The sequence below is a fragment of the Canis aureus genome, chromosome 27 (assembly GCF_053574225.1).
Source record: "Canis aureus isolate CA01 chromosome 27, VMU_Caureus_v.1.0, whole genome shotgun sequence".
In the NCBI taxonomy this organism is placed as follows: domain Eukaryota; kingdom Metazoa; phylum Chordata; class Mammalia; order Carnivora; family Canidae; genus Canis; species Canis aureus.
Window position 1 is genome coordinate 26,547,520 of NC_135637.1, and position 24,054 is coordinate 26,571,573.

Here is a 24,054-nt window from a genome sequence, read left to right on the forward strand (position 1 = left end):
CTTCATTCATTTAAGAAACATAATTTGTTCATGGAAGAAAGACCCATTTGTAAACTCATTCCTGTGAGCCCCATGGGCCTTCAGGGAAGCAGTGGGCCAAACTCCGAAACGTAGGTGTGAGAAAAGTGAGAAGCTCTGGCCATCCTCCTTCAGCAATCTACTGGAAAGGTGACGATGACAGGGGCAAGCCAGAAACTTCCGAGCTCTGAAAGGCTCAGTAATCCCTTTGTCACATCCTACGTTTCTAATCTCCTCCGATAAGGTGTTTTAGGGCTGTCCAGCTGTGCACACTCTCTGCCCTGCAGGGGGCATGTGAGGACCTCCTGGATGGCCTAAAGTTTTGATGTTTTCCCAAGGAGGGCATTCAATTATATGGTTGGCAAACACTACCGTGGAGAAGAGACAAAGGGCTGAGTTTTGGCATAAGAGTGGGAAGCAGGGGAGCTAAGAAGTGCTTCTGGCCAGGGCCCTGACACAGCCTGGGCGCCCTGAGCCCAGCTCCCACCTATCTCTCCTACCTGTCCAGGCTGCGGTCCAGCTGGCTGAGGGCAGGGGCCAACCGCTCCTCCAGGATGTTGTTGATCACCTGCTCCGGGTTATAGCTGTACTGCTCCAGGCAGGCCAGGATGAAGCCCTCGCCAAGGTCTGGCAGCAGATCCTTCACTTGAGAGATGAGGGAGTCTAGCTCCACACCACACACAGGGGGACCTAGGGCAGCAGCTGCCCCCATGCACTGCAGAGAGAGCTGGAGTGAAGGAGGGGAAGGCCAGGCTAGGTGGGTGATAGGGCAAAGGGCCCCGAAATGCACAGGATGGGGAATCAGGGGACCTAGTATGAGTCCTGGCCCTGGCACTCCTGGGTCTAGGAACTCAGCCAAATGACTCAGGTCTCTTGAGTCTTCATTTCCTCCCCTGGGAAAAAGGGGATTCTATGACTTACTGGTGGAGGTACTTCAAGCTGTGTGACTTTGGGCAGGGCACTTCTCTTCTCTGAACCCCAGCTCCCTCCATATAAAATGAGCATACTACCATCCAGCTCATGGGATTGTTTCAGATGGTTCAGAGATAATCTTGCACCTGAAGCGCCAAGCACAGGGCCTGGAGAAGACTATGAGCTCCATAAATGACTGTGGCTTCTACTAATCCTTCTCCAGCTCTAACAAGTTGATGGCTGACACTGGAGAGGAACAGCTATCACCAGCCCAGGCTGGTGAGCTGCTCCCCTTTGATTATATTCATTTTAATAAGGGGGGATTCAGCTCATATCTTGCTCGATGTGACTTAATTCTGCTAGGTTTTTCATTTAAGGAAATTCACAAATCAAACAAACAACAATAAAAATCATCCAAAAAAAAAAAAAAAAACATCCAAGTGTCCAATAAGAAGCCAAATGGGGAAGGGGGTGAGAAAGGTGGGGAGGACTGTCATTTTCCAAGGCCCTGTGACAGTCATGGGCCTGAGTCTAACCAGAAGGAGATTAGAAACTGTTAACAGAGCATAGAGGGCCAGCTGGGCTCCGGCCGCTCCACACAACAGCTCTGGGAATCCCAACAAACTTGTGGAGGCAAGGATGGCGACTGTCCCCACCTTATAGATGGGGAACAGAGGCTAGATGTGAGTGATGTATCTATGGCCGCAGAGCTGGTGAGTGGCAGAAACAGGGTACGCCCCTGAGCTGCCTGACCCCAGAAACCATGTGGTCTAACCCTAACCCTATATCATGCTGCCTCCTAGCATGCAGAGAGGAGTCCTGAACTCAGTGGCCAATCCGTACAGCTGGAGACTTGGCAAGTTCTGGAAAAGCCCGGGGGAAAGTACTAGATCAGAGGCTTCCAAACGTGCTCAGAGGAGTCCTGCAGTCCCATGGCAGGGCATCTAGGCTGGCTGAGCAGTGAGACCAGGCACTGCTCTCCACTGCATCCAGAGCAGCTCCATGGTGACTTGTTTAGAGGAGAGCACCAAAGGATTTCATTTGGAAAAAGCTCCACTGCTTCATTATATACAGGAGAAACTGGGGTTTTGGCCACCGAAGCAACTTGACTCTATTAAAGGCAGCACGGAGCAGACCAGCAGCTCCAGCAGCCTGAGGCTGTCAATTCCAAAAGCAACCTTTTTCTCTGAGAGCAGAAACCAAGAAAGGAGAGGTTTCCTGGAAGGAGCAGGAGAAGCAGGGGAAAACATTTCTCCAGACACACACCTCCTCTTCCTCTGCATTTTCCAGATGTGAGGACGGTCCACTGATTGGCTCCACTGTCGCAATGACCCCATTAGGATCCTCGGCCACCGGTGGATCTTTAGCATCTGTGGTTTTCCGTCGGTCCACCCCTTCCCATGCACTCTCGACTGCCTGGAGGATATAGGCAGTCCGAGTCTCGTCCCTATGACACGTGTTAAGTTGTCTCCCTCTTCGGTGCCAGAGCCTTTTCTGCCTCCCTTGCTCTGAGGCAACATAATTTCTCAATCCCTTCCCAGCATCTGACCCCAAGACTTGTGTTAGGAACAATGTGGGCTGTACCCAGTGGGCATCATGGGCACCCAGGCTGCATGGAGAAACAGGCCAGACTATGACCACACTGGCCTTGAAACCTAGTACCTGCCACTCAGCAGAAAGCAGCTCTGGATGAAGACAGGGCCAGAGGTATCCTGGGACATGATATTTAGATGAGCCAGCAACTCCTCCTCTGCACTGACCCCTAGGAGGAGGGCCTGATCGGGGCACTGCCACTGGGCTTCCTGTCCAACTAGCTGAGGGCTTCCTACAAAAGCTGGGGACCCATACAGTATCCCTGAGGCAAGACTGAGAAACCTGGCTGAGCCTCTAAAATGGCCCGCAGGCCCTCCTCTCTGTCCTTCCTCCCTCTCTACCACCCTGGACATTGCCAAGCCAGACATCTGGGAGTTGCCCTAGACTCTTTCCCTCCCCTTCTAATCCAAACCCCCACTAGGCATGCCTGAATGCCAGTACCAGCATCCTCACCAGCCCCTGGGCCTCAAAGAGGTCCCAGGCCAGGCTGTTCTCCTCCCTGTGCCAGATAGAGCTTTTCCAAAGTATAAAACTGACCCTGTTACTCCTTGTTTTGCACCTTTCCATGACACCCAGTGCTCGCAGGACAGAGTCCAAACTTCTTAGTGGGAGTGAGAGCTGTGCTGGTCTGCTCACCCCCGGCTCATCTGCAGTACCATAGCCTCCTTCCACAAGACCTCAGCCCCACTCTGTGATCTACACAAAATGTCTGTGGGCTCCCCAGATGGGCCTCTCTGTCCTCCATCCACTGGGAACACTCAGCTCTGGGCTTGGCCTCCTCCACTTTCTTCTGCTGTTCTCAGCTTGGACATCACTTCTGTCTCACAGCCTTATCCTGAGCTTGCTGGGTGAGGTGCTTTCCTTGGCTTTCCTGTCCTCTGAATTTCTCCCATATGACACTCTAACTGCTTGTTTACTTGTCTGTGTCCCCTCCTGCAATGAGGTCTGTGAGAACAGGGCCAAGTCCACGTTAGTCGCACAGGCCCAGACACTCAGTAAACACCTCCAGAATGCAGGACTCCTACCCCACCCAGCTCTGAGAATTAGAGTAGTCAACTCATCCAGGAACAGGGACTGGGGCTTTGGTGGGCACTCTGGGGAAAGCTGGCTGACCCATGCGTTCTGGAGCCAAACCACTCTCTGCTCCACTGGGTCCTAGCAGCCCATCTCAAACCTGGTCAGGCCAGGTCCTGTCCCAGTGGCTGTGGAAGAAGGATACAAGACCGCTGAGGCCTGCTGTAGCAAGCTGACATCATCAGCCACCGGGAAGAGTGTGTCGTAGTCCCGGAGGAACCTGCTGGGCAGAGAGTAGATGGAAGGGACAAGGCTGGGGCAACAGGAGTACTGGTCTGCTGCCCAACCACAAAGCCCAGAACCTTAGACTATGGTGAGCATACGGCAGAGGCTCTGGTATGTAAGGCCTTGTGTGGACTGGTCCCAGCTTGGCCACACTCACCTCTTCTCCTGCAGCAAGGAGCTGAAGATCTGAAGGAACTCTTCAATGAAGCCCTGAATGTTGTCACAGCTGGAACAGACAACAGGGAAGATGAGCTCACTCTATGTAAATGATCTGTAGCCCCCCTCCCTGCCTACCCGCCTGGCTCCTCTGCAAGGCCTCAGGCCAGCTGGAGGAAAAGAGGCATTTGTCTCTTTTTCCCAACTCCACCCAGGCAGTTGCTCCCAAAGGTTCACCTGCTTTCCAAGACAGGGAGAAGGCAGATCTGGTTCATGATGATGTGAAAAATCTCCAGTAGCTTCTTCCTGGAATGGGACAGCCTCTGCCACAGATCACCTAGCAGCCTTTGAAGGCCAGAGAGAGAGAGAGAGAGAGAGGGAGAGAAATAGAGATCTAGGAGATCAAAAGGCCCGGAGGGAGCTTATTTTCAACAGTTGCAGGTGCCCCTCCTCTAGGCTGAGAAAGCCTCACAATTCACTGTGGACAGCAGGTGGCAAAAGGCTACAGGCCCTGAGAGGCCAGCTGATTCCAGGGCTGCTTCTTGTTTAAACTGTGGACGGGAAACCAGTGTGCCAATTAACACGAGCTTTGAGTAAATGCTGAGGGAAAAGACTGCGAGGTAGGGACACTAAAGCTGGTCCATGGTGTCACCCCCTCGTTCTTAGAGATGGGGACACTGAAGCCAAAGGAAGGCAGGGCCTCCCTCCCTCTTAGTTTGTCCCCTGCTTACTTGCTGTCTTCAAGCCTCCTCTTCTTAATTGCAGACTCTAGTTCAGGAACTGCTATTTCATAAAAGGAAGCCAGTCTGTGGAGGCACACAGGGGGAAAAGGTGGGCTTAGTTAAAAAAATACCACACTTCTATCAGGAAATCACAGCAACCCATGGGACGGCCCATTTCTTGCTCCCAAGTGGTCACCACAGCAATCTGCTTCCAGAACCACCCTCACTCTTCCCCAAGCTCACCCCCAGATCAACCCACTGTGGCTGGTCCAGGAAAAGCCTTGTGAGAAGTGACCTGTAGCTACATGCGCACTGCCCCCCTTCACGTGGGAAACAGGCCCAGACAGGCTCCTTCTCACAGAGCAACCAGAGGGCTACTCAGAACTCAATGAGGTCTGAGAAATGAACAAGGTCATTTTTTGTTTGCTCAAACCTGCTAGTGGCTCTCCACCTACTAAGACATTAAACTATAATTCCTCTCTTTGGTACATCCATAGCTTGCGTGGAGTAGCCAACCTTGCTTCTCACCTTAGCAACCTCACGCTCATCCCCTTTCCCAACTCAGATTCCAACTCTGTCCCAACCACACACTTCATGGTGATGCTCACCCATGTGATTACCCCTTCCCAGAACTAGGTGCCTAGCATTCAGAATAGTTACCCTTACAACTTACAATGGTGCTGCCCCTCTTCTGTGGTCAATTCTTCCTCTGAATATCTTATGCTTCCCAAAGCCAGAACTGTAGCCTTAGGGCCTGGGAGATGCTGAATTTGTAGCAGGTACTCTATAAACACTTAACTACTGATTGACAGGATTCTGGGAATTTCTATGCTAGTATAATAGTCCCATACACAACAGAGGGTAACTAGGCCCGAAGAGGCAGGCTTTCTAGGCCCATGGCATGGCACCCAGAAAGACAGAGCTGAGTTTGGCCCAAACAGATTCAGGTGTTGCCAGGATACATTGCTGGTGGGAGAGTAAACTGGAACAAACCCTATGGAGGGCGATTTGGCGAGATCTATAAAAATTTAAAATGCACAAACCATCTGTTCTTGTAATCCTACTTCTAGGAATATATTCCTCAGATATCTTGCAAAGGTGCACAATGATGTATGTACAGTTATTCTTCGTAACATTTTTCTGTGATAGCAAACAACTGAAAAAAAAAACCTAAAGGTTGATCTATGGAGTCTAGTATTCCATACAGTACAACAGAATTCTATCTAGTACCAAAGATTGTAATTGCTTTGTATACTTATACACATTAAATTTAAAAATAAAATGCACCCAGCCTCTAGAACTGTGAGAAATAAATTTCTGTTGTTTAAATAAATAAATAAATAAATAAATAAAAACATATATAATACATATAGTACTCATAATATGTCAGCAGTTAATTTAAAAGATAGAGGGGTGTCTGGGTGGCTCAGTCAGTTGAGCATCTGACTCTTGGTTTCAGCTCAGGTCATGATCCCAGGGTCACAGGGTTGAGCCTTACGTCAGTGGGGAGTCTGCTTGAGATTCTCTCTCCCTCGCCCTCTGCCCCTCCCTCTGCTTGCACTCTCCCTAAAAATAAATAAAATTTTTTTAAAAAGCAGAAAGGGTGATATGTAATGTGCATATCTCCTTATATTTATATGCATATCTCTGAAAAATTACACACACACAAATAAAACCCCTAACAATGGTGGTATGTGAAAACAGGACTGGGGACAGAGGAGACATAGATGGCTTTATATGTATGTAATAATTGTTATTTTTTACATTTTTTTTAAAGTAAGCTCTACACCAAGTGTGGGGCTTGAACTCATGACCCAGAGATCAAAATTTGCTTGCTCCACTGACTGAGCCAGCCAGGAGCCCCTCAGTATATATTTTATACCTTTTGAGTTTTGAACCATGTGAATATATTATTTATTCATAAAATTAAGTGACAGAGAGATACTCAGATATACTTGAGGATGTCTGGGAGGATGGAGTTTGTTCTGAGAGGATCAGCCACAGAGTTGTTTGATGGCTGTAGCGCCTTCCAGAAAGTTGCTAGGAGTGAAGTGGCTGCATTTGCTCAGCGGGCATTCCTGGGCTCTAGCACAGTGTGAACAGGCTGGGCCAGCCCCCTTGCTCTTTGTGGGTCAAAGGCATTGTCACTTATAGTCAACAGTGCTTTTCTTTCTTCCTCCTCACTCTCAGATGGGTGGAGCCACTCCTCTCCCTTCACTATGGCTTGCAGGAAAGTCAGTTCTTCCAAAAATTACCCTCTGTTGCCAAAGACCCTTTCAAAAGCAATCTATGCCATGTTTGGGAAGACGCTTTAACAAAATGGGAAAATGCCTATGGGGGTGCCTGGCTGGCTCAGTCGGTAGAGCATGTGACTCTTGATCATGGGGTCAAGAGTTTGAACCCCACATTGGGGGTAGAGCTTACTTAAAAAAAAAAAAAAAGAAAAGACAATGCCTATGGTAAGTAAAGATAAGCAGGATACAAAATCCTAAGAATAGCATGATCTCTCATAGTGATTTTAATTTTTTTTAATGAAGATTTTATTTATGTATGAGGGAGAGGAAGGAGCAGAGGGAGAAGTTGATAAGCAGACCCTGCATTGAACATGGAGCCCGATGTGGGGCTCGATCCCAAGACCCTGAGATCATGACCTGAGCTGAAACCAATAGTCAGCCGCTTAACGGACTGAGCCATCCAGGCACCCCTGATTTTAATATTCTACCTTTAGGGATTTTTCAAATTTCCTATGAGCATTTGCCACTTTAACTGTGAGAAAAGACACCTTTTTCAAAAAGTGGACAGCTACAGGGCAATCCTAACCCCTTTCTTCTGGGGAGAGTGCTGATTGGTGCTGTATTCTAACATCCTCTGGGAGGCTGATCAGTCCTCACATCAGGAGCTGAGAAGACCCAGGAGGGGTCAGGGAACCGGTACCATCTCTGATGCAGGTCAGTGCTGGATACATGTTTTGTTGAATGGGCAAGTGAATGATTGAATGGACTGATAGCAGAGTGGATGGAATTGGGCAGCTCCCAGAAGCTCCTGCAGACAGTGGGGAGAGATGTCTGGCAAGAGCAATAGCCAGAGGCCACTGAGAACAGGCCAGCCCCCGCTGTTGCCAGGCAACATGCAGGTTACCAGCCCAGGCCTGTGCACCCTTTTCTCATCGCCCAAGAAACAGATGAATGCTCCTGGTGCTAAGTGGGCAAGGAGGGTCTCCCTCCCTACATTTTTCTTTGCTCATATCCTCCTCTACATCTTTTCTCATCCTGTCAGGATCTTTCTATAACTCCTTTGCAAAAAAGCTTCCAGTGGCGCCTACAGAATAAAGGCCCACTCCCTGCCAGCGAGGTCAAGGCTCACAGTCTGGCTTCTACCAACCTCTCTGAAGTATCTTTTCCTGTTACCTGCTCCTGTTCCTGCTGCCCTGGGCGCCAAATCATCCCACTTCATTCCCTGGCTCTCCTTGGACACACTCTGGGCCTTCCCACCTTCACTCCGCCTGCTTGGAATATCCTTCCTGCCACTGTAATCTTTCTGTCTAGAAGGTTCCTCTTCATTTTTCCAGATCTCATGTAAGGGCCATCATGAAACCTCTTATTCCACCAGACAGAATTTTGCCTCTTTCCTCTGGGTTCCCAGCCCACATGTAGCATATCTGCTTGTTTCTTTGCACGTGATCTCCTCTAGACTTGATGCTTAAGTCCTCAGGCCACTTCTTATGATCTGTTAGTCCTTTGTGCCTGACCATGAAAGGAGATTTGAAAAGAACAGAGCTGAACTAAAACTGTCCTATTTTTTGTTGGTGGTTTAGGTTTTTTTTCCTCCCCTACCTAGTTCTTAGCCAAAAATGGGTATACTCTAAAATGCAGGCTCAACACAAGCAGGAGCCTTACTTGTCTTCTTCACTACTGTAACCCCAGGCTGGAAGAGTGCCAGCACATCCTAAGTACCCAGTAAATGTCTGCTGAATGAGGATGTCAGCTAGAATCTCTATTTTAGCACTCAGGACTACTGCTGTACCTGTAACAGAAGTCATGTTTCTGGAAGGTTTGGCAAGCCAGGGGGAAGATATCCAGAAAGGCCCAGAGCGTAGTGCAGGTATCACAAAGGTAGAGAACAATGTCTTTTAATTCCTGTTGCCAAAAGAAAACAGTGCATTATTCTCCTCCGCCCCCAGACACAACTCTGTAGTGGGTCTGAGACAAAGCTGACAAAACCCGTGGGAGTCAAGAGGCAGATGCCTTGTGGGGGGAAGAGATCACTGGAGGTCTGAGCGAAGCCTGGCCGGTCCATCTCTAGGAGCACGGTTTGGACAAGTTATTCAATCTCCCTCCCTCAGGTCTTGCTACTGAAGCTCCAAAAGGCACCTACCCAATGATCTCTGGGGTTACCTCTCATTCTAGGATAATACAGTTCTCTCTTCTAAGCTGAAGGAGAACCAACCCCTGAACCTGAAGACAACACCTGGGGTCCTATACAGAAAGTACATCCCATCAAGAACAAGAATATCAAGCCCACACTTTTCGTACATTTTGAAGAGCATATACAGAACACAGAGTTCTTTTTTTCCTCTTTTTTTTTTTTTTTATGGAGTGCTTTCTTACACACGTTCCTGAGGCTCCCGACTATTAAAAGCAGGCTGAGCAGTTGTTAGGATCCCTATTTTACAGATAAGGAAACCGAGGTTCTGACAGGTAAAGTGACTTGCTCCCACAGTGCTTGGTGTGCCTCTTTCTGAAACACTTGTTTTTCCACAAAAGCGCAAATTCCAAGAGGGTAGCTCACAGCTGCCTCTTTCCTGCTCTATCTCCAGTGCTTAGCACAAGGCCTGACACATGTCTAGGCTCCTTACTTTCCTCTGCCCTAGACTGTAAGTTCCATGAGAGCAGGGGTCCTGTCTGCTTTTGCCTGCTCCTTTACCCTGAAGCCTCAGCACATGGCAGAGCATCCTCAGTACAAATCTGCTGACCAAACTCAGGGCTCAATGAATAACACAAATGAGTTCACTGTGCTGAACTAAGTGAGGACTGAGCCCCCATCCTCTGCACTCTAGTTCCCTGTTCTTCCCACTACTCCCTAAATGAAGCTCCCAGAGAGAAATAGAAATCTCACTGAAATGCTTGAAGCCCGTGTGATGGGAAGAGTGGCTTATGGAGTTGGGGCAAAGGGCCAGGAGCAGGGGAAGAAGCTGTTGGGTCCCCTACTAGCTAAGAAGAAGCTGGGCTGACAGGCAACCTCACCAGGAGAGGCATGTCGCTGGGGGTCAACCGGCCCCTCTCTTCAAGCTTCTGGGGTGTGGCACTGGCTCCGTCCCCTTGCAAACCACAGTGCTGGAGGATATTGCTGAAAACCTGTGAAACACAAGAAGGAGGTCTCCCACATGCTGTCAAACCAGCAGCTGGGACCCCTGACCTGCAGTCGGGGGTGGGTGATATGAAAGCTGCCTTGGGATCTCTCGAGTATGTGCCAGCATTCCCAAGAAACCAGCCAAGACTACAACAGGGCCCAGGGTCAGAGTGGAAACTGTAAAATGGGGATGATGAGGATTATTCTTCTTACAGGATTGTGGTGAGGATTAAAAAAACAAAATGTAAAGGGGCACCTGGCTGGTTCAGTCAGAAGAGTGTGCAGCTCTGGATCTCGGGGTCGTGAGTTTGAGCTCCAAGTTGGGTGTTGAGGTTACATAAGCAAATAAAACTCAAAAATAAAAAAAAAAAAGACAAAATGTATGAAAAGCCCCCAGAATCCTGTAGAAATTATCTGAATGGGTGGATATGTTGGGCAAGTGTGTGGTAATGATTATTTAAGATACACATTCAACAATATATATTTTGGATCCTCTGGAGATGGTGATTTATGGAAATACATTGAAATCAAAGACAAATCAACAGTGAGGAGAAGGGATGCCTGGGTGGCTCAGTGGTTTAGCGCCTGCCTCTGGCTCAGGGTGTGATCCTGGTGTCTTGGGATCGAGTCCCGCATCGGGCTCCCGGCATGAAGCCTGCTTCTCCCTCTCCCTATGTCTTTGCTTCTCTCTCTCTGTGTCTCTCATGAGTAAATAAATAAAATCTTAAAAAAAAAAAAAAAACAGTGAGGAGAAAACAGCCCATTGTAATATCATGCAAGTCTAACTCACTGCACCATCTTTAAGTATGCTAGCACATAACTGTCCTAAACGTTATCGTGAATAGTGGAATCTCCTGGCACTGGAATTATGGGTTAATTTTACTCTTTCTGTTTTTTTTCTTTATATTTTCCAAATTTTCTACAATGAACATTATTTTATAAAACAATTTTATAGAACTTTAAAACTCTCATTTGAGAAACACAGGTCTCTTGGAAGGGTATCCATAGAGGTTATGGCTGTTGGCAAAGAGCACACAATTTAAGCTCTTTTAGTATAAGTGCTAGATAGCCTTTAGATTTTAGTTTTGTTCAAGCAGGGAAAGGGGCGAATTTGAAAGGGTGCGCTGTGGGGCATGATGCAGAGATTGTCTAGGGATAGGACTGGAGAGGGGTGGTGGGTAAATGTTTCTTGGGGCTCTTCCAGGAAAGTCCAGGGATATACCATCAGGTTAGGGAGGGGATCTGGGCAGGACTGAGAGCTGGTACCTGAAGGATGGTGGGCATGGTTTCATCCAGGTCATTATAGTAACTTGGCTGCTGGGTAAAGATGTTTCCTGAAAAGAGAAGAGAAAGGCAGGAATTGGGAAAAGAGGGTGAGGGAGGGGAGGACACATTACAAATAGTTGCCAGCATGTTCTGTGACCTTTCTTCCCTTTCCTAAGCCCGTCTGCACTAGAGCAGTCCTGGCCCCAGGCCCTGCTGGCACAGAGCTTTGGCCCAGCCTAGAAACTTCCCCAGCATGAGGGAGGGACTTTATTCAGTACAATTTAACCTTTTAAACACCTCTGCTTAACAAATTACATAAAAGGCCAGCCCTGGTCAAACCAGCTCATCCTGATGTCCCCAGGGAGTGATCACACTTGGGCACTGTGCCTTGTATAACAGCATTGGCTTTGCAAGTGGGTATTAGTCATCCAGGAAAATCAGGAGATACGATCTCTTTGCTCAAGAAACCTGGATGCTACAATCCAGGATTCTTGCCAGGCCACGCCTCTAATAATGTGAGGAGACTTTAGGGAGAAATTTGTCTGGAAATTCTCTTACCCTCTGCTTTTGAATACACTAGCCATGCTAATCCATCTTCCTCCAAGAGGAGAGGTCTGGGAGAGACCTAGAGACAGGTTTACCACACATTTGCAATTGTTCCTATAAAACAAAGCTCCTTCCGACTGTCTACTACCTCTAAGCACTGCTGCTGTTTGTGAGTGCGTAGGTTAGAGCATATTGTCACTGGAACAGAAACCAAGTGTTCCGGCTGCCGAAATGGCGAGGGAGGAAGGGAAAATCATAGCTAGCCAGGAGACATGATGATGCAAAATACCAACACCCTTAAGAAAAGGCCAGGGTTCTTCAGCCCACCATAATCCTAACATCTAATGCTGGCTGACTGTCAGGCTGTGCTGAATTCTAAGCATCTTTTATCTTTGGGCAGGTCTGTCCTCGGTTTCCTTAATGAAAATGCTGTAGCCCTTGCCCCATCCCAGAGGATTTGAAAATCAATGAGGTCAAAGGCCAGATGGGACTGAGTGAGTAAGCAAATCACTATGTAGCTGGACTTTCTGTAAACACTTTCTTGGATGCTACTTCGTTCCTTGATTCCAGAAAGCTGAGTTTTACCAGCATGAGCTTGCTCAGTGCATCCCACCTCCAGATGAGTGCTGATCCCTCAACCTGTGTAGGTACTCCCTGACCATCTGTGCCCACCTCCTACTCTTGACAGCAAGGAAGAACTGAGCTGTCTCCCCACCAACCTCTGTTCTTTCTCAGAAAACCCTCCCATCTGACGGTATCCTCAAGGTCAAGTCTGAACTCCTGGCCACAGCACTGAGGATTATGTGAGATCTGGCCCTGATGGCATTTCCAGCCACCCTCTCCCCATTTCTTGTGCCTGCATTACTCTCTTGTACCTCCTCAACCTCAGAGAACAAGCCGTCTCCTCCTTCTGCCTAGAGTGACTTCCCAGAGCTACATTCACCATAAGGCAGGTGTCACCTTCTCCAGGTAGTGCCTCCTGACTCAGGCATCAGGAGCAGGTCTCCCCCCAGTGCCATATGGTAGACCCCACTATGCCCCAACCACCTGGCCCAGAGTAGGACACTCTTTCATAATCCTTCTAGTGCCTATGCCTGAATAACAGGGATCTTTTATAAGCATCAAAACAGATAACGTTTCACAACTGACCCTTCCCTCTCCTTTATCTGATCCGGTGATGGTGAAGATCTGACTTTCGATCTCTTAAAGAAACAATTAAGAAGTAAGAGACAACAGTGGCATCCCTCCCAGACTAAAGCAGTTCAGAAACCCAGGGTGAATGGAAGGTATTACCAAAGAGATTGGAGCAGTCCTCAATGGGGCCAAGGCCCGATGTCCTCCTGCTTTCACAAAGTGGCTCACTGAAAGACCCCACTTACAAAATTACACTTACTGACTCAGAATGCCAATTTTGAGGGTGAAAAAAAAGCTAGGTGTGTTTGTGCAAGAAGGTTGGGGAGGGAGGTGGGTGCCAGGTAAGGACTGGGCTTCTGGCCAAAGGATGATCAGCCAGTCCCCTTGTTTCCTCCTTCCTTCTCTCCCTTGTCAACACTCCTACTACAGCTAATCTTTTTTTTTTCTTTTCTTTTTTTTTTTTTTTTTTAAGAGAAGTAAGCCTTTATTTCTACTACAGCTGATTTGCTTTGCTCAAGAGCTTCTGGGATAGAGACAGTAGAGACTGCCCCTTGTGCCTTCTGCTCAAGGGTTGGAAAGAGCTGCTCTGTATGTGTGTTTGTGTGCACACCTGCATGCATGTGTCTGTGTCTGTCTGTCTGCAGACCTGTCCTCCACACCCCCCTCAAAACACACACCCCAATACACACACAATGAAGGGGCTCCACATGCCTGTCCTGCCTTCTTTTCTATTAATCGCCCTCTAAAAGACAAAGAATGGACTGCCCTAAATAAGCCAATTAAGGGTTCCCAATCTGGGAATAAAAACATTCTAAAAACACCTCAAAATCTGTAAGGGGGTATGTTTTTCTGGGGAGAAGCTTTCATTTGATTCTCAAAGAAGTGAGTAATTCAAAAGATTAGGAGTTTTCTCACTCCACCCTTGCCTTCCTGGAACTGCAGCCAAAAGTCCTCTCCCCGTGAATCTGCACAGCTTCTCACACCCTACAGATCTAAACGGACTATGCCTCCACTTGCAACCCACCCCCAGCCCAAAAGGCCCCTTTCCTGCACCCCACACCAGTTTTCTTCAGAATTATTGACTTCTCCCTCCAGCTGACCTTCCCAAGCCCTGCTTTATTCTACCTCCAGGATGTCTTCTTCAGCCCAACCAGACTCTCACCTTCAAACCCACACTGAAGCACTGGCCTCCTACTCGGTCTCCTGTCACCACCCTTCCCACTGGCAAGCTGCCAAATTAACCTTGACACCAGATAGCTCCTCCTAGTAGCTCCCGTGGCCTCATCACAGTAAGAGCTCACAGTCACTAGGCACTTATAAGGAGCCAGGCACTGTGCTAACCCTCACAATCATCCTATAAGTTACATAAGGCATTAGTCTTCCCATTCTTCAGATGCAAAAACTGAGGCTGTGGGCGGCTAACTGACTTGGACCAAGTGACACAGTCAGGAGTAGAGCTGGGGTGTGAATTGGCAGAGCGTACCTTCTGAGCCAACGAGCGATACTACTCCCCCAAGTACTAATGGCTGGCACAGAGCCCTCCCCAATCTGGCCCCAGCTGCCCTTTCCCATCTTCTGCTGCTGCCTTCCTGGAATGCTCTGCTCTAATCAAACTGGCCTAATAACTGTTTCTCTAACTAATCATGCCCAGTTTGCTCACTCACTCCATGCCCTCAGTCTATAGTAACATTATGAAGAGTCTTTCTCTGGGAAAGTAAAAGAAATGAACTGATGATCAAGGAAAAAGATTTGAATGAGAAACCAGATGCTGTTCCAATGAAAAGGCTGGATATGAAATTTCATGTTACGGCCTGACATGTTTTCGAAAAATACACAGAGAAAAGACTGGAAGGAAATAATCACCAAATGATTGTCTCTGGGCACAGGAATTTGGTAATCGCTTTTCCACTTCTTAATGCTTTATATTCTTCCCAAACTTTCTAAATTAACATATATTCCCTTTATTATCACCTTTATTATTAGGAGGAAGGAAAGAAGGAAACCATTTCAAGAGAAAACTTAGTTTTGTAATTGGGCATTTGGAAGACTATATCCTATAATCTTAGGGTGAGGAGGGCTGACGGTGGTGTCCTGTCTCCATGTCCGGCCCAATGCCATCAGCCATGATTCAGCGAGGAATTTGCTGGGGCACTATACCCTCTGCAGCATCTCAACCAAGCTTCAGGCTCTGATGGAACCCTCCAGCCTGCTGCCTCCTGATGAGATCCAACTGCTGAAGTCACTCCTTTCGCAACCTAAAAGAATCCTCTCTGAACTCGGTCTCCAACTGTCCTTAGCAACAATGCAAACTGTGACACTTTTGAGGCAACCCCATTATCCCTGAGGCAGGGAGTGACAAAGAGGAAGAGTCAGGCCTATGTGACGTAAATCCCAGCTTGGGCACTTATTATTAGTCATGGGCTCCCAAGCAAGTCCCTTACATTTGAACCTCAGTTTCCTTGTCTGTAAAAAGGGAGGATTACAGGAGTCTCATCACAGGGCTGCTGTGAGGATCAATTAAGATCACATACAAGGGGGGCACAAGGGGGGCACCAGGGTGGCTCAGTGGTTGGGCGTCTGCCTTTGGCTCAGGTTGTGATCCTGGGGTCTTGGCATTAAGTACCACTCGCAGCCGGGAGTCTGTTTCTCCCTCTGCCTCTTTCTCTGTGTCTCTCATGAATAAATAAAATCTTAAAAAAAAAAAAAAAAAGATCACATACAAAGAGCTCAACAGAATGCCTGGCCTCCAGTGGGCACTCACCTAAAGGTTAGCAATCACTGCTATTCCTATACTCATAGTTAAGGCAAATCTCCCCACTCCTGCAACTGTTTGACATGTGGCCTAATACCAAGATCCTTGAGGGAGTGTGTAGTACAATGTTGTCTCCACTTCTCCATGGCCCGCCAGTTGTGTCTTTCAGAGTTGACACACATACATCTGCAAAGTCATACCCAACCCCTGGCTGCCACTGCAGTTCTGAATCCTCCTACACTCATCTAGGTGCTCTAGTTTGGCATGTGGGGGCCATCTCTGTGCAGCCCCTCAGGCCATGTGCCCCACATACCTATCATCTTCTGGAGCAATGGTGAGTTGCCTTTTCCAAAGAGTACACAGAGGTCCAGGATCTTCGGGATGTCAAACAGGAAGTTATTGTAGAGGATTTCTCCAAATGCAGAGGGGGAAATGAAGTGATCCTAAGGAACAGTGCAAGGAGAGAGGATGAGAAACTTTATGAAAGTGTACTCTTGGTAAAGTAATAGCAAACACGCAAGAAACAATGGGAGACTGGCTAATAAATGAAGGTCCATCCACACTATGAACATATCTGAGCCTCATATATTGACCTGAGGCAATAGCTATTCTTCATTTTAATGTAAAAAGAAGCAAAAATATACTATAAAATAGTTGGTTGAGCATTCATTCTAGAATATTTATGCATTGGGGTACTTGGCTGGCTCAGTCAGAACATGCAACTCTTGGGATCTTGGGGTCATGAGTTCAAGCCCCACATTGGGCATAGAGCTTACTTTAAAAAATAAAAATAACAATAATATATTTATGAGTAAATTATCATGATGTTTGGAATTGCTATAAAATACTCCAGGAAAGGGGTGCCTGGGTGGCTTAGTCGATTAAGCATCTGACTCTTGATTTTTGGCTCAGGTCATGATCTCAAGGTTGAGATCAAGCCCTCCTTGGGCTCTGTGCCGAGTGTGGAATCTGCGTAAGATTCTTTCTCTCCCTTTCCCTCTTACCTCCCTCCCCCACCCACTTGCACACTTGCTCTCTCTCTGTCCCTCAAAAAAACAAAAACAAAAACAAAAACAAATAAAAAAAACTCCAGGAAAAAATAAAATAAAATAAAATACTCTAGGGAAAAAAAAGAGAAAACTCAGGAGAAAAAAGAAAATAGAATTGGCAAAATATTGACAATTGTTGAAATTGAGTAATGGATACATGGGGTTCATTATGCTTTTGTATATATTTGAAAATTTCCATACTACAAAAGTTTTTTAAAGGGCAAGTAGGGACGCCTGCGTGGCTCAGCGGTTAAGCACCTGCCTTTGGCCCAGGGCGTGATCCTGGAGACCCGGGATTGAGTCCCACATCGGGCTCCCTGTATGGGGCCTACTTCTCCCTCTGCCTATGTCTCTGCCTCTCTCTCATGAATAAATAAATAAAATCTTTTAAAAAAATTTAAAAAGCAAGATCCTATTATAAAAATATATTTTTGTATATATTTGAAAAAAAAGCAAGATCCTATTATAAAAATATATTTTGGTATATATTTGTATATATTTCAAAGTTTCCAAACTTCAAAAGTTAAAAAAAAAAGCAAGATCCTATTATAAAAATCAATGTGTGCGCACATACACACACAAACACACACAAGTATATTGAAAGAAAAAAAATTCCCTGAAGGAACATGCACCATAATGGTGGGGTTTTTTTGGAGAAAGGGATTTTGTAGGTGACATTCACTACCTACAAAATATTTCTGTACTGTTTGAGTTGTTTAGAGACAGTATTATTTTTAAAACCTGGAGGGGAAAAAGTAAAGGTTTTTAAAAAGCACATAAAAGTTCCTTTAACAAATCAGAATCACTGTTTTCACCCTCTGACGCATGAAAAAAGGCACAGTCACACGTCAACTGGCAAAGGGCCCTCTGCTCCCATTGATGAAAACACTGGACGTAACACAGACCCAGTGAATTCACAGATAAGGGGAGGGGCGCCCACAGATTTCTTCCTCAAAGGTGGGAATAAAGGCAGAGGAGAGAGACAAAGAAGAAACAGGATGCTTTCAGGGCCTTCCTTCTCAGGGGCAGGAAAATCTGGCACAGAGGTGCTGGGTGTTGGGTAGCGCCCTGTGGGATCAAAGGCTTACTTTGGATTCCTTGTGAGTGGACATGCGGAGAAAAGTGAGGAAAACACTTCGATGGAGGCGTTTCTGCATGTCAACAACCTCAGGGGCTGGGGCCACCCACTCATCAAACTTTCGGGGGACATAGCGCAGATAGGAGTCCAGGCACTTCTGCAGGGTTTCATCGAAGATAACCTATGGCAGACAACAGATCAGAGCGAGGATTTGTCACTGAGGCCCAGGGGCTTGTGGGTGGACTGTGCAGGGGCTCACAGCCTACCAGCCCTGGCCTAAGGAAAACACTCCAACCCCAAGGGACTAAGGAGGTATGAATGAGCCGAAGGCTAAACACAAGTTTCTAAAAATGACACGTTGGAAGGCGTTGTGTAAACATCATTAAGATCGTGATACAAGACAGAGCAATCCAAACCACAATTTGCTGTTAAGGATCCAGTGTAAGAAGTAGGGAAAAAAGCATCTCCTGGGGGGGGGAGAAAAACAATAACAGCAACCAACCAACGGCATGTCATGTGCTTTGTCTTAGTGTTAATTTTGATAGAATGTTACCTGGCACCAGAATTTATCGTGAGGCAAGGCCAGGAGCCAGTCGAGGTCATTGGCTACGAAGGTGGCGCGTTCCAGGTACTCCTCCACTAGGGCGGGAATGTTGTCTTTAGGGGGCGGTTTGTATAACACAAAATACCGGTCTGCCTTCTGCTCGGGGTGCTACGGATCCAAAAACCACGTGTTAACGTGGCAGAGGTTAGTCAGCGAGGGCCCATTTGCCAACCCACAGCAATGACAACACTTGGCTGTTCCAACCGGTGACCCTCCAAGGAGTTTTTAAGCATAAAGAACCAAGTGTCTCTAACAAAGGGGGCTTGGTTGCATCCAGGGAACACCAGGCAGGCATTAAAAACCACGTGTTTTGGAGGATAGTTAATGACATGGGGAAAGGTCAAGGGAAGAGAAAGCAGGATATAAACCTATTTAATACAACCAGTTTGGGGATTTTTAAAGAAGTATATATTTTTAACACGGGTTAAAAAAAAAAAAAACTGGCGGGGGGTGGTCAACATACCAAAGCTAACAGTGGTTATCTTTGGTGGGGGGGTGATTATGACACGAATATATTTTCCAATTAAAAAAAATATACATGTATTACTTTTTAAGCTATTTTTTAATAATACAAGGGAGACATGCACATCTTTTCTTTCAAAACTTAAACCCTGCAGAGAAGGTGAGTCTCCTGGGACCACACTCCCAGTCCTCATGTCCTCCCAGGAGTGACCGACCACTCACCATCAGATGAGTGTCCTTGCAGACCTTTTCTAGGTTTTTACAGGCAAATATATACCCATAGAAGGTATTTTAGATCTGTTTTCATCTTTCTTACATAAATAGTACCATACTATATGTATGCATCATGTTGTTTCCTTCTTAGAATCAGAAAAAAAAAAAAAAAAACACCTTGGTAACTTTTTTCTTTTAAAGAAAAGATACTAATCAAATAATTGCAGGTCTCAGCTTAGAATCACAAGTTCTCTCTCCCAACCTTTACCTTGTCATAAACAAACCTTACTTTGTTTACCATAAAGAAGAGATGAGCTATTTTCCTCTGACTACATAAGGGCTGCTTTCTCCAGGGGAAGTGGTAATAGGAGGAAGGCCCGGCAAAGTCTCGGTGGTTATCAACCACAATCCACCCACTTCCAGGTCTGTCAGTCCAGGGGGACAGGGAAAATCATGACTGATCAGTTTCCTCGAGGACCCTCTATGCTTCCCTATTGCCTGGTGCAAGTTTTCAGACTGTGGAGTCTTTGAGTCCTGCAAGGATTCCTCGGGGGCCCCTATCATATGGGTGATATGAGACCCCTCTCATATCCTTTGGGACCCCTCCCATGGATACCAGAATTTATACAGTGGGCTTCCAGGTACAAACTTTTTGAAAAAGGGAATCCCGCTGGCTGAAACAAGTTCAAAACTTCTCTTTAGGATCTAAATTCGTCTCCTTGGTTTCTGAGCTCCTCCCTTCCTCTATCTGTTGACACCTCATCTCTTAGGTCACTTCTCAAGCAGGGCTACTCATCGCCTCCTACTCCTCTGACAGACAGACAGACACAGACACCCTGAGATTCTACCTTCCTTGCATTCCTACAAACATTTACCGGCACTATTGTGCCAGGTATGGTGAAGCACGTGAAGAAAACATCTGCATGTTCACAGAGCCTATGCTCCAGAGGTGGAGATGCATATCTAAGCCATCAAGTGAGAACAAAACAGAGGAAGGGACAGCTCAAACCTGGCAGAGGGACCGAGAGAGTACAAAAGGTGATTATCTGCACATGGAGGACATCTAAGCTGGGCCTTGGAAAATGAGAAGGATTTTCTTTACGGAAGAAATGGTATTTTATGGAGGCATAAAAATGGGCTACGAAAAACAAAGGGCCCAGATTGCACTGGGTGGTGGGAAAAAGATGTGGAGGAAGAGAACACTGGAATGGTGATGATAAAGGCCACCTCTTAACAAGGACCTGTCCTGGCTGCTGACTAGGTATGTCCCACAGCCTCTTTCTTTTTTATCTTCAATTTTTCAAAAGGGAAGTAGTGTTCTCCCTATTTTACAGAGGAGGAAACAAAGAATCAGTAAGCTTCAGGAATTTTACTAAGGTCACAGGGCTAAGGAGGCAACTGAGGCAGGATCTGAACCAAAGCTCAGCCTGCAGACCTGATGAATGACCTACAGTCCTCACATGCTATCCTGGTCTTGCTGCTTAGCCTTCTGATCCCAGTTCTGACCTCACCTCCTCCAGGAAGTCTCCCCAACTCCCACCCCTGACTAGGTTAGGGGTTTACCTGGACTCCTCCAACACCTGCACTCTGTGCTTCCCTAACCATAGCGCCTGTTGAACTGCATTAAAAGTACTTTCAGATCCATGGCTGCTGCACGTGGGGAGAAAAGAAAGGATGGATCACAGATGGGCACAAGGAAACTTTTTGGGGCATGACAGAAATGTTCATTATCTTGATTATGACGATTGGGTGCATACTAATGTCAACACCAACCCAACTGTATACTTTCAGTATGTGCAGTTTATTATCTTTCAATCATGCCCCAGTAAAGTTATATAAAAAGGAAGGGCCTGCCTTCTCTGTCTCCCCTACTAGCTTGTAGGTCTCCGGAAGCAGTCTGGGCCTTGCTTGCCACAGCATTCCCAGTCCCTAGAACAGTGTCTGGCCTCAAGCAGACTCTCTGTATACATTTGCTGGCTAGACAAAGCATCAATGTGGATAATGAAGAGCCAAGTTCTTTGAAGGGCCTTCAATGCCAAACTCAAGAGTGGGGACTTTATTCTGCAGGTAACAGGGACCATGGGAGATTTCAGGGCAGAGGGTAGCAGGCCCCAACTGTATCTTCTACCTGCCAAGCCTGGCTCAGGTCCCACTTGCTCTGTGAAGCTTCCTGGACAGTCTCTGCCCACCAAACTCTGTTCTGATCTTGATAAGAAACCATTTTGCACTGTTTTCCACATGTTCCACTTTTATGAGTCTTGTCTTCCTCAAGAGCTCTTTCACTCATTCTTGCCCAAGGCTTTCTTTCTTTTGTACTTTCAATAGCACCAAGTGTGTACTGTGTACAGTTAGCTACTCAATAAACATTAGCTCCACCTGTCACCCTGCAAAGGCAGCGTGGTGGCTGTCCCTCAGCTAAAGATCTCCCTGTCCTAAGTTGGGACTAAAGAGACAAATATACAACGGGTACAAATCTCAACAAGACCACTCCTTCATCAGGCAGCTATCTCCCTCCACTCATTCTCTTCCCACCCTACTCCCCATTCGAACCGTCTGCTACTGTCACTGCTGTCATCATCATTATTACTGAGCGCTTACTATGTTCTGATAGGTATGTGTGAAATTTAACACAAAGCTTGTGCTCCTTAACTCAATGCTACTGCTTCCACCCCAAGTGACTGGTGGTTGTGGGAGGAGTCGGGCTCTCTCAAGACTCCAGGATAATATACTTGGGTCCTCCTGCCAGGTTCATCCTTCTCCCGTTGCTCTGCAAGGCTAGTGTTTATTCCCCCTTCAAAACCCAGTTTAGGATCCTCCTCCTTCAGGAAGGCTTCCCTAGCTGCACATACCCTCCCACTACCCCCAAGCCCTCCCTGCCCCATAAACCCCTTCAGTTTGGATCAGTGGCTTGGGCTCTGCAGTCATGTGGCCCCTTCTATCACAACCCTATCTGTAGAGAAATGACTGGTCTGCCTTTTTTTTTTTTTAAAAAAGATTTTATTTATTCATTCATGATAGAGAGGGAGAGAGAGGCAGAGACACAGGCAGAGGGAGAAGCAGGCTCCATGCCGGGAGCCCAATGCGGGATTTGATCCCGGGACTCCAGGATTGCACCCTGGGCCAAAGGCAGGCGCTAAACTGCTGAGCTACCCAGGGATCCCCTGAGCTACCCAGGGATCCCCTGGTCTGCTTTTCTTAGTCCACAGACCTTTGAAGGCCAGGAACCATGTCTTTTTTTCTCTGTAGTTCCAGTATCTGGCACAAGGCCTGGCTGGAGTCCTTGACTCATTTACTGAATATTTTCTGAAAGAAACGCAGCTAGCACTGGGAAATGAGAATGAAGGGAAGGGACCAGGTTCCTGTCCTCATGGAGCCCACAGCCTAGCAACCCAGATATTAAATACATGGGGAAAGGAGTGCCTGGGTGGCTCAGATGGTTAACCGTCTGCCTTTGGCTCAGGTCATGATCTCCAGGTCCCGGGATCAAGCCAAATGTTGGGCTCTCTGCTCAGCGGGGAGTCTGCCTCTCCCTCTTCCTCTGCCGCTCCCCCTGCTGTGTACTGTCTCTCTCAAATGAATTTTAAAATAAATAAATAGGGACACCTGGGTGGCTCAGTGGTTGAGCATCTGTCTGCCTTTTGCTCAGGGCGTGGTCCTGAAGTCCCTGGATCGAGTTCCATATTGGGTTCCCCTCGAGGAGCTTGGTTCTCCCTCTGCCTATGTCTCTGGCTCTCTCTGTGTCTCTCATGAATAAATAAATAAAATCTTAAATAAATAAATAAACAAACAAATGGGGAAGGACTGAGGTAGAAAATCAGAGTCAACCACTTAAGGAGGTCAGTCTCCACCAGCCCAACAGAACTTTCTGCGTTAATGGAACTCTTCTATATCTTTGCTGCCAAATACAGTAGGCACTCACCACATGGGTTGTTTTAATTTAAATGAACTGAAATTAAATAAAAAATGCAGTTCCTTAAACTCTCCGCATTTCAAGTGTGCAATCCCTACATGTGGTGAATGACTATGGTAAATGACTACTACGGTGGGTGGCTACAACATTGGGCAGAACAGATAAAGATTTTCTGATAAAAACCCTCCTCACATAAAAAGGTTATTAAAACAAAACAAAACAAAACGCCACAGGGTTTATAGCAGTTAAGGGTATGAGACCTAGGGTCAGTCTAGCTGGGTTCCAATCCTGGCTCCCCTAATTTCCTAGTTCTGTGACCTTTAACTTCCAGTTTCCTCATCTGTAAAATGGGGACAATCAAAATACCTACTCACAGGGCTTAACATGAGATAATCCAGGTGATGTGTTTAGAAAGGTTTGGCCCAGAGCAAGTGTTCTATAAACGTTAAGTCCTATTATCAGAGAATAGTTAGGAAGTAATAAGAAGCCATCCAGAGAGCAGGAAATAAAACACCAAGCTCTTGTTTCCCACGACTCTACTCAAGCCCCCCTAGAAAATACTTCCTCCCACCCTGTCAAGTAAGCTCATATTCTTGGGAAAACAGTAAGGGCATGTGGGGACTCCAGTCCCCACGTCTGTCTCCTTCGGCAGCCTGGCACCTCTCCGCAGGCCTAATCTCACTCTGCAGCTGGTAATCGGCACGCTCACGGCCTCCTTATTTTTCAGTCTCCCAAGCCCTGCAGTTGGTATGTGGCAGGTGGCGCTTCTTAGCCCATGATGATAAAAGACAACCTGACCTCTGAAACTGGTGTTCCCCCTGAAGTGTGGATAGCAGGTGAGATAGCTCTGAAAAAGGCCTACCTGAAACCTGAACACTTCCCGCAGGGTCAAATCCCCAAGCCCGGCTTTGGACTGGATCCTTTTCTAGGCCAGCTCGAGTTGACTCTTAAGAGTCCATCAGACTCTTAATTCAAAATGAAATGCTCTGGG

The 24,054-nt window shown here is 46.9% G+C and overlaps 1 protein-coding gene across 7 annotated transcripts in view; it reads right to left on the reverse strand.

The window, feature by feature from the left end:
• The window catches only part of ASCC2 (activating signal cointegrator 1 complex subunit 2), a 41,736-nt gene that overhangs the window by 12,422 nt on the left and 5,260 nt on the right, over positions 1-24,054 (reverse strand). For 2 of the 7 annotated variants that reach the window (XM_077874272.1, XM_077874274.1), the window contains 11 exons: positions 17,885-18,055; positions 16,061-16,190; positions 11,316-11,383; positions 9,944-10,054; positions 8,724-8,836; positions 4,710-4,784; positions 4,216-4,323; positions 3,980-4,048; positions 3,743-3,820; positions 2,197-2,377; positions 519-745 (listed from right to left, as the gene is read on the reverse strand). In XM_077874272.1, coding sequence (XP_077730398.1) covers positions 519-745; positions 2,197-2,377; positions 3,743-3,820; positions 3,980-4,048; positions 4,216-4,323; positions 4,710-4,784; positions 8,724-8,836; positions 9,944-10,054; positions 11,316-11,383; positions 16,061-16,190; positions 17,885-18,055 — 1,331 coding nt within the window. Of the gene's footprint in view, positions 1-518; positions 746-2,196; positions 2,378-3,742; positions 3,821-3,979; positions 4,049-4,215; positions 4,324-4,709; positions 4,785-8,723; positions 8,837-9,943; positions 10,055-11,315; positions 11,384-16,060; positions 16,191-17,884; positions 18,056-18,427; positions 18,587-24,054 lie in introns of all 7 variants that reach the window. The other 5 variants (XM_077874271.1, XM_077874269.1, XM_077874270.1 and 2 more) reach the window with 5 other exon arrangements.